Source organism: Pristiophorus japonicus, chromosome 1, assembly GCF_044704955.1.
Source record: "Pristiophorus japonicus isolate sPriJap1 chromosome 1, sPriJap1.hap1, whole genome shotgun sequence".
Taxonomy (NCBI): Eukaryota; Metazoa; Chordata; class Chondrichthyes; family Pristiophoridae; genus Pristiophorus; species Pristiophorus japonicus.
In genome coordinates this window covers 52,140,402-52,157,012 of record NC_091977.1, presented here as the reverse complement: position 1 = coordinate 52,157,012, position 16,611 = coordinate 52,140,402, and the positions used below count along the sequence as shown (strand labels likewise).

General features: G+C 44.1%; 2 protein-coding genes across 3 annotated transcripts in view; one reads left to right on the top strand and one right to left on the bottom strand.

Moving 5' to 3' along the window:
* The window catches only part of dmgdh (dimethylglycine dehydrogenase), a 181,276-nt gene extending 178,180 nt beyond the window's left edge, over positions 1 to 3,096 (bottom strand). For both annotated transcript variants that reach the window (XM_070879751.1, XM_070879752.1), the window contains exons 1-2: positions 2,839 to 3,096; positions 1,969 to 2,146 (exon numbers count right to left, since the gene is read on the bottom strand). In XM_070879751.1, the coding sequence (XP_070735852.1) occupies positions 1,969 to 2,146; positions 2,839 to 2,978 (318 nt within the window). In that variant the 5' untranslated portion in view covers positions 2,979 to 3,096. The remainder of the gene's footprint in view (positions 1 to 1,968; positions 2,147 to 2,838) is intronic.
* Positions 1 to 16,611, top strand: part of bhmt (betaine-homocysteine methyltransferase) — a 43,267-nt gene that overhangs the window by 7,504 nt on the left and 19,152 nt on the right. Inside the window, exons 2-4 of the mRNA XM_070879760.1 lie at positions 3,066 to 3,365; positions 5,060 to 5,192; positions 13,968 to 14,086. Of these exons, the coding sequence (XP_070735861.1) occupies positions 3,336 to 3,365; positions 5,060 to 5,192; positions 13,968 to 14,086 (282 nt within the window). The 5' untranslated portion in view covers positions 3,066 to 3,335. The remainder of the gene's footprint in view (positions 1 to 3,065; positions 3,366 to 5,059; positions 5,193 to 13,967; positions 14,087 to 16,611) is intronic.

Here is a 16,611-nt window from a genome sequence, read left to right as displayed (position 1 = left end):
TCGTTCATATTTCAGGTTTCACCTTATCCCCATGTGAGAGCACCAATCTTTGTTTTGTGCTCTGTATCATTTTTAAAATGTCAGGATTATAGCAGGTTCTCAATTTCTACTTCCCTGTCTGTGAGAATTCTGCAATGTGATTGGCTGCTTAGACAGCTTGTTGACGTTACAGCAGTTCGTGCTATGGAATCCCCACTATATTGTACTGAAATCACTTACGCTTCAAAAAAGTCAAACTTCTCGACAGAGATCGTGAGATCTTTATGGGCAGCTTTCTTCGGGGTCAGCAGCGAACGCTTTTGCTTCGTCATTGACCACAAATTCTGGGCCTCTGGATTGTAGAACTCTCAATTTTCCAAGAAATAACCAAACATTTTTTTCACTACTTGCAGCAGCCTTTATTTACATTTATTTATTTAATTGGCCATCATATTGATGGCAAAGGAATTTTAGAATACAACTGAATATAGATTCAATTGTGTAGAGAATGGGAAAGAATCAAATACTCGGTAAGATTTCAGCACAAATATAGATATATATATATATATATATATATTACACTAAGAATGCTTTTCCAGAAGTAGTATAACTTATTTTAACTTACTTTAAATATAACATATGCTGCAGTAGAAAAATTACATTATTTTAAAATATTTACAATAATATAAGTTAATTGACACATTTTAATTGAGTACTGAATGGATTAGTAATTGGAATGGAGAAATGGAGCAGTTAACATGTCATAGAACCATGCAGTGTGTACATACTGCAAAACTACAAAGAAATAAAAATGTCACTTTACATTGTGCATTTGACATCAAAATGAATCTTAAGAAACTGTACATTTGCAATAAGTTTACATTAAATGCAGTACACTCTATTAACAAAATGCATTAAATACAAGAGAATATATATATTCTCATATATAATATAGTGGAATATCACAGTTTTTATACATATCAGTCAGTAAAATATCCAGATATCATTGCTTGTCAAATCGCATATTATTAATGATCGTCAAATCGTGTGATTCCATCGGGGGAGCTTGTTGTCTACCGTTGCCCCATGACACCCCCTCCAAAAAAAATGGAGAACAGTTAACAGAAAACAATAAGAAATCACTGTCTCCATATGTTATATAGAATACCACTCTCCAGAGTGTGCTTCAAAGCATATCTGAGGAATGAGATGGCATTAAAACACAATTCAAGCTTTTCTATTGGGTTTATAACGTGATTTCAACTTTTTGATATATCCCTGTAGCACTCTACAAAATTTTCCCTCGTGTTTCTGGTCCTTTCCTCCTAAGATGACTCTGATATCGGGGATATATGTAAGAATATAAGAAATAGGAACAGGCCCCTCGAGCCTGCTCTGCCATTCAACAAGATCATGGCCGATCTGATCATGGACTCAGCTCCATTTCCCCGCCCGCTCCCCATAACACCTCATCCCCTTTGCTTTGTCATATTATCCCCACCACCTGTTAAAAATACTTTTTGCCCAAGTACAAAGCTCTGTGCCAGAACCAGAAGATAGGAATTTAGTTGTTAACAGTAGCACGGATGGAAGATATGAACTGGTGAACCACTCAACATCTGCCCTCATGGTTTGTTGTATTATCTAAACCAATTAAATTTTTAACACATTCCCAAACATTATGCAGGATTCAAGCTTTCCAGAATCCCTTCTCATCTGAAGAGGGCACACTGCATAATGAACTGATTACAGGGCAATATATTCTGGATGTTAAACTGCCGCTCTGTCAGGTGGCATAAAAGATTTCATGGCACTTGTTCAACGAAAAACAAGGAGATCCCCGGATGTACTGGCTAAAATGAATATGTCAGTTATCATGAAAAAAAGTCAATCAATCATTTAGGACTTGGTTGTAAAAAGATGGCAGCTCATTTGCCAGCACAACAAAAAAGTCACTTTTCACAGCAAATTAATAAATAATTTCCTTACTGCATGCCATGTAGAGCCAGCTGTTAGCTCCGACTTTTCCAGCAAAATCACATCTTTCATCCCAGCTTTGGCGAGATGATAAGCCAGGCTAACTCCAACACAGCCACCTCCAATAATCACTGTTTCAGCATGATCTTTCCATTGTTTCGCAGAGGATAGTGGATGTTCCTTTTCTTTGCTAATGTACAAAAGAAGACAAAGAGTTCATTTATTTATTTCAACGTTTGCTACTGGCTGTACAAATTGTATCACATGAAAACATTTAAAATATTTAGGAAAGGACATATATGCATACATATAGAATATATTATATATGCCTTGCGTATAGCTCAGTGTAACACCTGCTTTCTTTAATATGCTCCCAATCAAAACCTGCTGGTATCTTTACTGCGAAAATGTAAGCAAGTCCAAGGAATGCCTAAAGATGATATCGAATTAGCTCAGAATCAACAGTAAGAGTGTTGAATTTTCTCCCTCTCCTGTGAAGAAGGACCTTGTTTACACTCAGTACTTCCCTACAGGGGGCTTCCAATATCTTACACCCCCATTTTCTGAACGCATTCTAATTTTAGAAAGCTAAATCGGAGGAAGGGCAGGGGAGGAGGAGGCAATGATATATATATATATCTTATTCAGTCTTCAAACGATTAAACGTGCACGAGTAGAAATGTTCACCATTTCAACAAATGCACACAAGTTGATTACATCCACAAAAAAACGGGCAAATGCCTTCAGCGCGACCAGAATGTTGTGTGGCACTGATTAAATAGGCAGGGCTTTTTTTTTTAAAAAATTGTACTGAATGAAGTACGATCATGCCTGCAATTTTCAGACGTGTAAAGACAAGCCTGGGTTCAGGAACGCACTCACCCCTCTTTGGACGCTTTGGTGGGTGGCGCGCTGCCGAGAGGACGAATAGGAATCCAACGGGAGCGCGTTGCTAACACAGACAGGAATGGCAAATCTCGACGAAGAATACGAGACTGCAAAAGCTTTAGCAGCCGCGACATGACCAGATCCTAAAATACTGTTAATTTTTTTTTGGTATATATAAAATAAATAAATGTGGTTGTCTCTCTCTCTCTCTGTCTTTGCAGCCTCAGCCCCCTCATCCAAACTCACAGACTCTCCCACAAACTTTGCAACTTTGCCCACTCGATCTCCAGCCCGGGGAGTGCGAGCCGGCCGAGGCCAATGAGAGAGCAGGAGGCGGATACCTGGGCTCCGCCACCGCCTTCGCGCTCGCTATAAAAAGGTGTGACATCAATCTTGCGAAGGTGTTCGGTGACAGCGGCGGAATCGAGTGCAAATAAACAAAACAAGCTGCTAACCCACCGCGGAAGAAAAGTGCGGGAACCGTCGTCGAAATGCAACCAGGAAAGAACGCCGCAAAAAAAGTAACATGTTCCCTTTCATTTCGAACAGTTTTAAAAGAATTATAATTTTTTTTGTTTGCAAATGATGATGGGCGTGTTGCATTATTTTTATTTGCAGATGCAAGTGCCGCTGACTTAACGCGGGGCTGTCGGTCGATGAGCGCCAGGCATCTTTAGATTTCCCGCCCGCCCCGCCGGCACTCTGCCCTGGCCGCGACGTCGTGCTTTGTGCAGGGGGTTCATTGCTGGCTCCAGGGTGTCCACCGCCTGTGCTGCTGCTACTACTGCACCCTCCCCTCCCCTGGACGTCAATGCCCAGCCATCGGAGGAATGAATGCAGCTGATTCAGATCATAAGAAATAGGAGCAGAAGTAGACCATTTGGCCCCTCGAGCCTGCTCTGCCATTCAATAAGATCATGGCTGATCTTATCCTGGACCCTGCCCACTCCCCATAACCCTTTACTTCCTTATCGCTCAAAAATCTGTCTATCTTGGCCTTAAATATATTCAACCATTTGGCCCTTCGAGCCTGCTCTGCCGTTCAATGAGATTATGGACCCTGCCCACTCCCCATAACCTTTCATTCCCTTATCGCTCAAAAATCTGTTTATCTATGCCTTAAATGTATTCAATGTCCCAGCCCCCACAGCTCTCTGGGGCCGAGAATTCCATAGATTTATAACCCTCAAATTTCTCCTCATCTCAGTTTTAAATGGGTGGCCCCTTATTCTGAGACTATGTCCCCTAGTTTTAGTTTCCCCTATGAGTGAAAATATCCCCTGTGCATCCATCTTGTCGAGCTCCCTCATTATATGTGTTTCAATAAGATCACCTCATTCTTCTGAACTCCATGGCTGCGAGCCAACTGTGGGGGCAACGGGGGCTGCATACTGTCTGTAAGCAGGCACTCTACAAAAAAGACAAAAATCTTCCTCCTGCACTTTACTTTAAAAAAAAAAGTAATTTTTGAACGATGTTTGGGGCGATAACTTGCGGGAGTGCAATTCCAGCAGACAAACTTCTGGTTTAGTGCTTCAGGAAGGAAGTGGAGCATTAAATCAAGCACAACCACTTCCCTTGGAGCACTAAACCAGGCAAGAGGGGCGGCAGCGGCAGAGCGCTGCCCAATGTCCAGTGAAGTACTGCTGGGATCACAGGCTCCTTCCATCGCTTAAAGGGAAGGGCCATTGCTGAGGGCTCTGCAAGAAAACGGATCCATTGCTCGGCGACGACACCTGTGATCTGTGACGATCAGCCCCAAGCACTCTAACAGAGTGCAGGGCTGATCAATCGCTGCAGAACAAATTTTTTTAAAGTGCACGGAAGGTTTAAGAAAACATTTTTATCTACCTCACCGGCAATCCCTTTAACTACTGCTCCCTAAGCGGCCGGCTGACCTCACAACGCTTAGTGCAGCTGCCGGTGCTGATGCCTGGCGATGCTGCAGGGGGTGGAAGCCAAGTTGGCATCCGGGGTGCAGGAGATAGTGGCGTTAAGAGTTCGCGCCACCACTAACCTGCAAGGGTAGTTTGCGGTGTCGGTACACTCCGCGTCCACTTGGAAACCTGTTATCGGTCCAGGAGGCGCAAAGAATGCTAATTACTCCCCCGCCTTATTTACCTGGGTCTAAACTTACTTGCTCCATGGTGTGATGCTGGTTAGAACCATTTAGCATCTTGAATCTTTGTGCTTAAGATGTGAAATTTTATTGCAGGGACTTCTGGAGCGTTTGGCTTCTGGGGACGTCATTATCGGAGATGGAGGATTTGTCTTTGCTCTTGAGAAGAGAGGATATGTCAAAGCTGGTCCCTGGACTCCAGAAGCATCAGTCGAGCATCCAGAGGCTGGTAAGGCCATCACACAATCCGAAACGTAGTCTTATTGCCAACAAGCACTCTGCGCTTGCATAAAATCTTTCTGACATAGCATGGTCCCCTACTGTCACATGGCAACTCTAATAAGACTGAAATCTAATAAATTCCGACTAAGTCAGTGCACTAGGCATAAAATATTATCGTTCTCTATTTAAAATATTATTAACTTTTTTTTTATACAAAGTCACTGATTTAAAAAGGGACATCAGGGAAATTACAGAGAGGTGCAAGAATTATAGAGTAGTGATAATGGGGGACTTAAATTATCCTAATGTAGACTGAGATAAAGGCAACTCTCAATTATCCGAGGCCCTCAGGGATTGGGTAAATGATTTTGCTGCTAGGGCGAGTGCACGTACTTGCTGAGAAAGTTTGGGTCCCAAATTTATAGAGTACTTTTCTGCTTCTGTGCATTCCAGGATTGGATTGTCTACCTATTCATTTTAAAAGAAGTGAAGAGACCCATCTTCTACTGTGTCTACTTTTTCTTAAAATGTCCAGTCTAAAGGCTTCAACCGTGGAGGTCGAATGAGACTCGGCTTTACTTGCCACTGAGGCGGCACCCTCAGTGATACTCCAGACTGCACAAGAGCACATTCACCAGGATCAGAAAACGGAAAGATGGCAGGGAAGGGAGGGAGAGTTGGATAAATCTTTTGCCCCTCTGAACTTGCTTCCAGTATGATGATCTGGACAGTGCCCTAAAAGAGCGGGGTCGGGAGCAATGCCTTCGATCTGATAACGTGAGGATGGGTTGCAGTGTGAGCAGCCAGACTGTCCAGGTCCGAGTTAATTTCATTGCTCTACATTGCTCTCGAGACAGCATTAAACTTTATTATAAAATAAAGCCCATCCTCTGTGTGTAGTGATAATGCTGTGTGTCAGCGCAGGACTGTGTGTGGGGTGGGTTTAATGGTCGTGTGCAGCTGTACACGGGACAGAATCACAGTTTTTAAAAGTGCCGTTGCAGCGGGTTCTCCGTTAGATTCGTGTACGGATAACCGAGAGTTGCCTGTAGTAATAATGTAAAAAGCAGAGAGGAGAGAAATTTCTGAGGTTTAGGGAAACTTTCTTGAACAGTACATTTCTGGCCCAATGAGGAAGGAGGCCTTGCTGGATCTGATTGTGGGAAATTGGGTGGATCAACTGTCAGGGGAATATTTAGGGAATAATGATCATAGTACCATAAGGCTTAGATTAGCTATGGATAAGCTCAAGGAGCAATCTAGAGTTAAAATACTTAATTGGTGGGGGCCAATATCAGTGGGTTGAGAACAGACCTGGCCCGGGTAAATTGGAATCAAAGATTGGCAGGCAAAACTATAATTGAACAATGGGCTGCCTTTTAAGAGGAGATGGTTCAGGTATAATGGAGGTACATTTCCACGAGGGGGGAAAGGTAGGGCAACTAAAGCCAGAGCTCGTGGATGACAAAAGATATGGAGAGTAAGATGAAGCTGAAAAAAGTGGCATATGACACATGTCAGGTTGCGAATACAAGTGAGAACCAGGCTCAATATAGAATGTTCAGAGGGGAAGTGAAATAGGAAATAAAAGGAGCAAAGAGAGTATGAGAATAGACTGGCAGCTAACATAAAAGGAAAAGTATTTTATAGGCATATAAATAGTAAGAGGAGGGACCAAAAAGGAGACCTCGCATGGAGGCATGTCTTTACTAAGGAAGATGATGCTGCCAAAGTCATAGTGATAGAGGAGGTAGTTGCAATACTGGATGGACTAAAAATTGATAGAGGAAGTACTAGAAAGGCTGGCTGTAATTGAAGTAGATAAATCACCAGGGATAGGATGCATACTAGGATGCTGAGGAAAGTAAAGGTGGAAATTTGCAGAGGTACTGGCCATAATCTTCCAATCCTCCTTTGATACTGGGTGGTGCCAGAGGACTGGAGAATTGCAAATGTTACACCCTTATTCAGAAAATGGTGTAAGGATAAACCCAGCAACTACAGGCCAGTCAGTGTAACCTCGGTTGTGGGGACGCTTTTAGAAATGATAATATGGGCTCAAAATTAACAGTCACATGGACAAGTGTGGATTAATTAAGGAAAGCCAGCATGGATTTGTTAAAGGCAAATTGTGTTTGACTAACTTGATCGAATTTTTGATGAGGTAAGAGAGAGGGTTGATGAGGGTGATGTGGTCTACATGGACTTCCAAAAGGAATTTGTTAAAGTGCCACATAATAGGCTTGCCAGCAAAGTTGAAGTCCATGGAATAAAAGGGGCAGTGGCAGCATGGATACAAAATTGGCTAAGTGACGGGAAACAGTGTAGTGGTGACCGGTTGTTTTTTTGACTGGAGGAAGGTATACAGTGGCTTTCCCCAGAGGTTGTTACTAGGACCACTGCTTGATATATATTAATGACTTGGACTTCGGTACACAGGGCACAATTTCAAAATCTGTAGATGAGACAAAGCTAGGAAATATAGTGAACAATGAGGAGGATAGTGATAGACCTCAAGATGACATAGACAGGCTTCTGGAATTGGCGGACATATGGCAGATGAAATTTAATGTAGAAAAATACAAAGAATTTTGGTGGGAAGCACGAGGAGGTGCATTTAAACTAAAGGGTACAATTCTAAAGGGGGTGCATGAACAGAGAGACCTGGGGGTATATGTGCACAATTCGTTGAAGGTGACAGGGCAGGGTGAGAAAGCGGTTAAAAAAGCTTACAGGATCCTGGGCTCCATAAATGGAGGCATAGAGTATAAAAGCAAGGAAGTTATGATGAACATTTATAAAACACTGGTTCGGCCTCAACTAGAGTAATGTGTCCAATTCTGGTCACTGCACTTTAGGAAGGATGTGAAGGCCTTGGAGAGGGTACAGAAACGATTTACAAGAATGGTTCCAAGGATGAGGGGCTTCAGTTACGTGGCTAGACTGGAGAAGGTGGGATTGTTCTCTTTAGAGCAGGGAAATTTGATAGGTGCTCACAATCATGAGGAGTCTAGACAGATTAGATACGGAGAAACTGTTCCCATTGGCGGAAGGGTCAAGAACCAGAGGAAACAGATTTAAGTTGATTGGCAGAAGAACCAAAGGCAAAATGAGGAAAAACTTTATTACGCAGCATGTGATTAGGATCTGGAATGCACTGCGTGAGTGGGTGGTGGAGACTGATTCAATCATGGCTTTCAAAAGGGAATTGGATAAGTACCTGAAGGAAAAAAATATACTGGGCTACGAGGAAAGGGTGGGGGAGTGGCACTAGCTGAAGTGATCTTGCAGAGAGCTGGCACAGGCTCGACGGGCCGAATGGCCACCTACTGGGCTGTAACTATTCTATAATTGGAGAGCTACAGAATATTGGCTGCATTTATTAATGGTGCCTTGGGCAATTTCAGAAAGCTAGCCACCTGCATCTTAAAAGTAAATGACTTTATCCAGTTAGATAACATTTAAGTTGGTCCTTGTTTAAAAAAAATAGCTTTTTATTTATTGTGCTACTGAAAAGGTGTTAGCCTTGACTCTGCAGCTCATGGAGGTGGTCTCGTATCTATTGTGTAAAAGCATTGTATGTTCCACCTGTATTACGTTGAGAGTTTACATCATTGCAAAGCTAAAGCACTCCAAACTGTAGTGTTACTAGTTTATTAAATGGTATGTATGATCAGACTCACACACACATGATTGAAATTAATTGCTAATTCTAAAATTAATAGCCTAGAACTCTGATAATAAGCACAGTTGCTTGAAGCAAAGAATGTTAACAGGGCCAGAATAACCAGTAACATGTTTAAGCTTTTAATCAAAGCTCCTTCAAACTCTAGACTGGAATTTGTAATTCCATTAAACATATTTCAGAAGATACATTTTGAAGCATACACCTAACACAGCACAAAATAAGATTCTAGTGGGGTCTGCTAGTCTACTACCGACTAAATCATTAATGCTGGTAAGGAGTATTTCGTACCTGTCATAACTAGATTAGCATGGAATGAATTACACTGCCAAGGTGCTGGTTCTTTATAATATGCAGATGTGAGCAGTTTGGAGGGTATGTTTGAAGGGTACCTAAATACTAGGTACCAGAATGGCATTTGTGCTGTTCAAACACTAAACTCCTATGCAACATCCAGCCAGTTGACAGGTGTCCTCCATATGGTATAAGATTTGGGGCTAGAAATTGAATTGATTAACGCCGCCCAAGCGCAGCTTATTTTAGCGCCGGCTGCAAACTTCATGGTTTTAGCGCCAGCGCTGTAAGGGGGTTGTCCCGGAGGTTCACCACTGACCTACTTGAGCGGTTCGAATCGCTCCCACTCCCTTGGGTTCTAGATTCTGGGTTTATTTGGGGGGGGGGGGGGGTGATAAAGTGCAAAGGACAATGGGATTGATGCAAAAGGACTTTGTATTTTCTTGTCTGTAATAAAGTCAATGTCAAACTTATAATCACTCTAATAAAGAACAATACATTACACATTCAAAGGGGGTTATGGTAAAAAAATTCCTCCACCACCTCCCAGTACTTAATCCTAGCTAGGTTAGATTCCAGGGCAAGCAGGGACTATGCTTACCAATCCTTTCTGGTCAGTTAGCGGTAGTTCGCGATTTCGGGGTTCGTTGAATTCTGTAGGATCTGCTTGCTGTACCCCGAACGTTGGAGAAGACTTCTTACTGCGCAATCTTCAGTTGGGTTGAGTCTGCTGATGCGGTAAGGCGCGCTTTGGATCTATGGGGTAAGTACCCGGTTTCCTTCATTAGAAATAGGTTCAAAGTCTCTTTAGGTAACGTTTTCACCTGTTGGTAGTCAGGACTTAGATTGTAGAGTGGAAACTTTCGATTCCTCGGTTTCTTCCTTGTGGAGTTTCGTTTCGAAATTGGTCAATCGCTGTGAACTTTCGGTGGTACCACGTTGGCTCTGGTCCGGTGCTGCCGCGATGATGTTCTTCCTTCCTTCAGGAGTTCGAGGCTGGAGAAGTTGGTTTACAACTGTCACGTTGGTTTCTCTCCCTCCTTGATGACATAAGCGTAGTATGGTACTAGGCTTAGTATGGCATACCCTCTGTTAAAACAGGGGGCCAGTTATACGGTTTGAGTTGTCCTAATCTTCGCGCCAAATCAGTCCAGAATTCTTTGTTTAAATTTGGCGGGCTTGAGATTTCTTTGTAATATTTTGGCGGGCTCGTTAAAAGTTAATATGTCTTGGGTGGTTTGCTCTTCTCAATCTGTTTCCTGATTGCAATTACCAAGCTAATATTTCCATGTCCTTTTGTGCTTGGTGTTTGCATACAGGCTGTAGTGGGCCCTTTGTTCTTATCCATGTTGAAGATGGCATTTCTCGATTCAGTTCGATGGCAGGCCATCTCTGAGTTACTGTTGTAATGTTAATGTCTGTTGTGGAGAAGGATTTTCGAGTATCCATTCCTCCAGACAATTTACCTTAGTCCCAACACCCAGACAGTTCCAATAATCAAGTTGACTTCTTTAGTTCCCTAGGCCCGCCCACAGACTTGAATTTGTCTTGTAAAAGTCCGAAATTCGATTAAAGTTCGTAGTTTCTTCCATAAGCACTTTAGGATTTCAAACTTTCCGGTAGATAATCCCAAATTAAATTTCCTTTCCAATGAGCCCAAACACTGGGGGGGAGGGGGGGTTCCCGGGAATGTTGACCTTTTAGTCCTCCCTGTGACACTCTACACTCTTGAGTGTCAAGCAAGGTAAGCAAAATTCCTGATCCCGAGAGTCAACCTTCCCCACATTTATACTAGCTAAACATTAACGTGCATCCCCTTTTAAAAAGCAATACAATTCACAGGCGAATACAATCACTACAATTCGGTTACAGCATGGAGGAGATACGATGCCCCTCCTTTACTTTGTTTTCACAGTAAAATAACAGTATACAGTCAAACACAACTTTAAGTTCAGTAAAAATAAAGGTACATAGTCAAACACATTTTAAGTAACACTCTTACAACACTCGATATTTTGCGGTTTACAGCAGGTAAAATCAAACATAAATTAAACATGGTAGTCTGGTGTCACCCCTCCCTGAGCCATTCCCAAGTTCGGCCAAGGAGCGTATAGCACCCTTTGGTGCCTGACCTGATGGCCTCTGCGTTTCACTCTGCAAATGAGACACCATAAGTAAAGTATAATCGCGAGTTGACAGACAACTAAAGTGTGGGAAGCAATTCGGATCCAAACTGCGACTTCTATATTTCTGAAAAGGTCCCACCAAGGTAGAATTCAAGATCTTTTTCCCTATCTCAATTGTTTTCTGTTCTAGAATATAGAAGTGTTTTTGTGAGATAATTACAGCTTTTAGCAGAGCGGCAAGATGTTCGGGTAGAGGGGGAATTGCATAGCCAAAATGTACAACATAATCCTGCAGGTTTGTAATGTTTTCCCTCACAGTGAGGTGGACAGTGGAGGGTTCAGGAATGGGGACAATCTGTTCCTGGGCCACTTGAACTGATGCCTCAGGTTTGAAGCAAAAACTGCTGTCACTCACCGGACACCAGAAGTGTCCATGTTGGTAGAGGGGCGCACTGGTGGTGACACAATATGTCCCACCCCCTATGTATGCTACCTGTGGAGGGACATGGTCTTGTGTCATTACCTCCATGGTACAGTTAATAGGCTGTGGGCCAGCAGCTTTAAACCCACACTGTGACTTTCAATGGGCACTCAAGTTCTGGGGACACAATATTACGTGTGCACCCCGGCTGCGGCACCCAGAGAGGTCAGTACCAGTTACAGTGCGCTGTCACTTTATGATATAGAGTGGGACCGCTGCAAAACAAATGTGTGCACCTCCCTGAATAACTCCAATGTTCTCCACCCGGTATACCGGTGTGGGTCGGGCTGTCCCACCCATGACCGGCATCCTTAATACTATCCCCATAATGGTGTGGTTAGATTTCCCACAGTCTACTGGGACAGAGTAGGCTTCAGAGGCTAGGCGGAGCTGGCACGGGCTTAGTGAATTACTGTACAGGTGGAGGGCTGCGAGGTGCTTGTTCCTGATCCAGGAGGGGACTAAACCTTGTTTTAAATCCTCCAGGTTGTTGCGGCCCTCGTCCAACAACCATGCCCCATACAGTACGCACACCTCGTTCTGTGCAGCCTGGTCCGAAGCGTTTCAATCCTCCCATTTGAGTGCATTCACTGTCTGTGCATGTTTTTCCAGCTCAGCCACAATTTCTTTTAAATGGAAGAGATGTAAGCGGTTTTGATCCTAGCCCAATTGCTAGACGGACGGTTCGAATCGCCCCTGCCTTACGAAAGTTCTAGACACGGGAATTATTATTATTCAAGAGTGTAAATGAAATGAGTCACGGACAGGAATGCTTCGGTGAAAAATTATACTGATATTTATTTGGTCTAATATACACTGGCTAAAACATGCACTATTAAACAAAATCACTGTCTCTGTGGAGAATAAAATCCAGGTTACAAACAACATACATACAGTACAGAAATTAGACCTAGTTACATGCAGTAATTCCCTGGTGGATTCTAACCCTACCCTGACCAACGAATTACCCTTCCCAGAATAGCCCTGAAAAGCTTCACTTCTGAGAAAACCCTGAGCCCTTACCCAGCTTGCCTGGGATATCTGGTTACTGGCTTGGGACACTCGCGACCATGCTCACCACCACACGCAGCCGGTTTCCTTTCTCAGCTCAGCTGTGGGAAGTTACTGCCTGGTCTTTAGACTCGGTGGCTTCTTCTGCCGTACTGCGGCATCTTCCTCTGGTCCATCGATCTTGGTGGAGCAAGAGGGAGAGGGCTCTCTCTAGATACAAGCTGCAGGCTACAAGCTCCAAGCTTCAAGCTAAAAAAAAAGTGGAAAGACCCTGTCTTTATGGGAGTCTTGCTACCCCATCTTTCCCACCAATCTTTAAAATCCCTTTGTTTCTAAGCACGGGTACTTAGTCAGTGATGGGCCATCCAACTCATGGGTATTGGTCTGATGACCCTTAATCTGGGCATCTCTCTCAGTCTTTGTGTTGGGAAAGACCCGGCTCCCCTTTGGCTGGCCAGGCTAGTGGGTTCATTGTTCTGCTTTTCCTTCTGAGATAGAGGTGAGAAGTGCTTTTGCATATTAGAATGGCTTTGTCAGTGCCCCCCCCCTTCCTGGCCGACAGCTCTTTTGTCAATGGATGACTGACCGTTCTTTTGTCACAGCTAACTGCATGCGGTCTCTGGAGTTTTAACAAAAACCAGCCTTTTCACATATCTGCACAAGGTGACCCCATAAAATCCATGAAATATTCTCGACTGAGTCCATTCTTTAAACAGAAACTTTGCGATCTCTTCAGCGTGAACACTTGGCGCCACTGAAACGGTGACGTCAATGAGTGTGCAACACCCCACTAGTGCCCCGGAAGCAAAATTCTGCTACTTGGCCGCACTTGCCTCTTGCCGCTAATCACGCCACAGAAAGCTGACATTCTGACCTCCTGAAGCCGCTCCCGAGACGCTATTGCATGCCATCTACATTATTTCTATGGATTTGTAAACCTTCACCCAAACTTGGCTAGCGCTCTGAAGCTAGCACCCCGATATCACCCTAAGAGAAGTGTGCACCGCTGCTTTTAGCACTCCACTCCCCTCTTGGGCCGCTAAAAATGCATACCACGATCGCCGGTGCAAGATATTGCACGGCGCTAAACTTGCCACCCAGTCGATGTTCGCACTTCAAAATGAACTATAATCAATTTTTCCCCCCTAAGTATTTTAAAGTTACATTTTTGTTGCTTTCTTTCAGTGAAACAACTGCACCGTGAGTTCCTCAGAGCAGGCTCTACAGTCATGCAGACGTTCACTTTTTATGCAAGTGATGACAAGTTGACGAACAGGGGAAATTACGTGGAGCAAAAAATTTCGGTAAGTTTTTACTAAAATTCCATATTTTAGTTGCAAGTTTCTGTCCATTTCCACAGACATGTAGAGAGCTAAATAAATAGGTTAATTGCAAATAGTTTAGGACATTCCCAGTAAAACAACTTTCTACAACAGCAACTCTCATTTATATGCCGCCTCTAACATAGAAAAATGTTTTGGTGCTTTGGAGGCGTAATCAATAAAGGAGTAGCCGAGTCAAAGAAAGATATTGGGAGGGGTGAACAAAATCTGAAAAAGAGATGGGGTTTAAGGAGGGCCAATGGAGAGAGCGATGAGGAGAGGCTTGGGGAATTCCAGAGCATAGGGGCTAGGTGGCTGAAGGCACAGCCACACAGGATGCAATGAGGGAGGAGGTGTTATGTATGATTAAAGAGTCTGACTGGATACTATGAGCTCAAAGTAACGTGTGACCTTAGTCTTTTATTGCAGGTCTCCAGACTGCCTCTCTAGCCTGGGACTCCAGGGGATGAGCCCTCTGGTGTCTGTAGAAGTTATATACAGGTTTACATATATAACAACACAACCCCCGCCCCCCCAAAGTTAACAATGTAACTATTTACAAGGTGAGTCGATCTGGGGCCTTTCTTTCCCTGGTTGATCGTCTCGGTGCAAATGCTGGTTTTCGTGAATCGTTTGTTGGGCCCTCGCTGGGCTGCTGGGCTGCCTGGTGTGATGAGTCCTGCTGCGGGTGATGGGTTCTGCTTCGTGGCCAACTGCGGTGTCGGTGGCCACCGTGTTTATGTTGGAGGGCCAAAGAAGGTAGGGTCCAAAGTGGGTTGCTTAGGATAGTCCGTGAATCTGAGTTTTTCCGGTGAATGAGTCCATTTGAAAGTTTGACCCGAAATACCCTGCTCCCCTCTTTGGCCACGATAGTGCCGGGAAGCCACTTGGGACCTTGTCCATAATTCAACACAAATACAGGATCATTGATTTCAATTTCGCGTGACACATTTGCGCTATCATGATATGTACTTTGTTGAAGCCGCCTGCTCTCTACCTGTTCATGTAGATCAGAGTGAACGAACGAGAGCCTTGTCTTAAGTGCCCTTTTCATGAGCAGTGCAGCAGGTGGAATCCCAGTGAGCGAGTGGGGTCTCGTGTGGTAGCTAAGCAGGACTCTGGATAGGCGATCTGCAGTGAGCCTTCAGTTACCCTCTTCAAGCCCTGCTTGATGGTTTGCACTGCTCTCTCTGCCTGACCATTGGATGCTGGTTTGAACGGGGCAGATGTAACATGTTTGATCCCATTACGGATCATGAACTCTTTGAACTCGGCACTGGTGAAACATGGCCCATTGTCGCTCACAAGGACATCAGGCAGTCCGTGCATGGCAAACATGGCCCGTAGGCTTTCAGTAGTGGCAGGGACGTGCTTGCCGACATTATCTCTCATTCAATCCATTTAGAGTACGCATCGACAACCACAAGGAACATTTTTCCCCAAAACGGGCCTGCATAGTTGACATGGGCCCTAGACCACGGTTTGGAGGGCTGAGACCATAAACTTAGTGGCGTCTCCCTGAGTGCATTGCTCAACTGTGAACATGTGTTACATTTGTGCACGCAGGACTCTTAAGTCCTCATCGATACCAGGCCACCACACGTGGGATCTGGCTATCGCTTTCATCATTACGATGCCTGGGTGAGTACTGTGGAGGTCACTGATGAAAGTGTCCCTGCCCTTCTTGGGGACCACGACCCGATCACCCCACAGAAGGCAGTCTGCCTGAATAGACATTCCATCTTTGCGCCGCTGGTACGGCTTTATCTCTTCCTGCATTTCCACTGGGACACTGGACCAGCTCCTGTGAAGCGCACAATTTTTTACTAGGGATAGTAAGGGGTCCTGGCTCGTCCAGGTTCTAATCTGTCGGGCTGTGACAGGTGATTGCTCACTCTCGAATGCTTCCATAACCATGACTAAATCTTCGGGCTGTGCCATTTCCACCCCCGTGGTGGGCAATGGCAGCTTACTGAGAGCATCGGCACAGTTTTCTGTGCCTGGCCTGTGGCGGATGGCGTAGTTGTATGCAGACAACGTGACGCCCATCTCTGGATGTGGGCCGATTCATTCGTATTTATCCCCTTACTTTCGGAAAACGGGGATATTAGTGGCTTATGATCAGTTTCCAATTCAACTTTGAGCCCAAACAGATTTTCTTTTTCACATAAACACATGCTAATGCTTCTTTTTCAATCATGCTGTAGGCTCTCTCAGCCTTAGACAGACTTCTGGATGCATAAGCAACCAGTTGCAATTTCCCAGATTCATTAGCTTGTTGCAATACACACCCGACCCCGTACGACGACGTATCACATGCTAGTACCAAACGCTTACATGGATCATACAACACAAGCAATTTGTTTGAGCATAACAATTTTCTAGCTTTTACAAAGGTATTTTCTTGGCTTTTGCCCCATACCCATTCATCTCCTTTACGCAGTAAGACATGCAGTGGTTCCAGCAGTGTGCTGAGACCCGGTAAGAAGTTACCAAAGTAGTTCAGG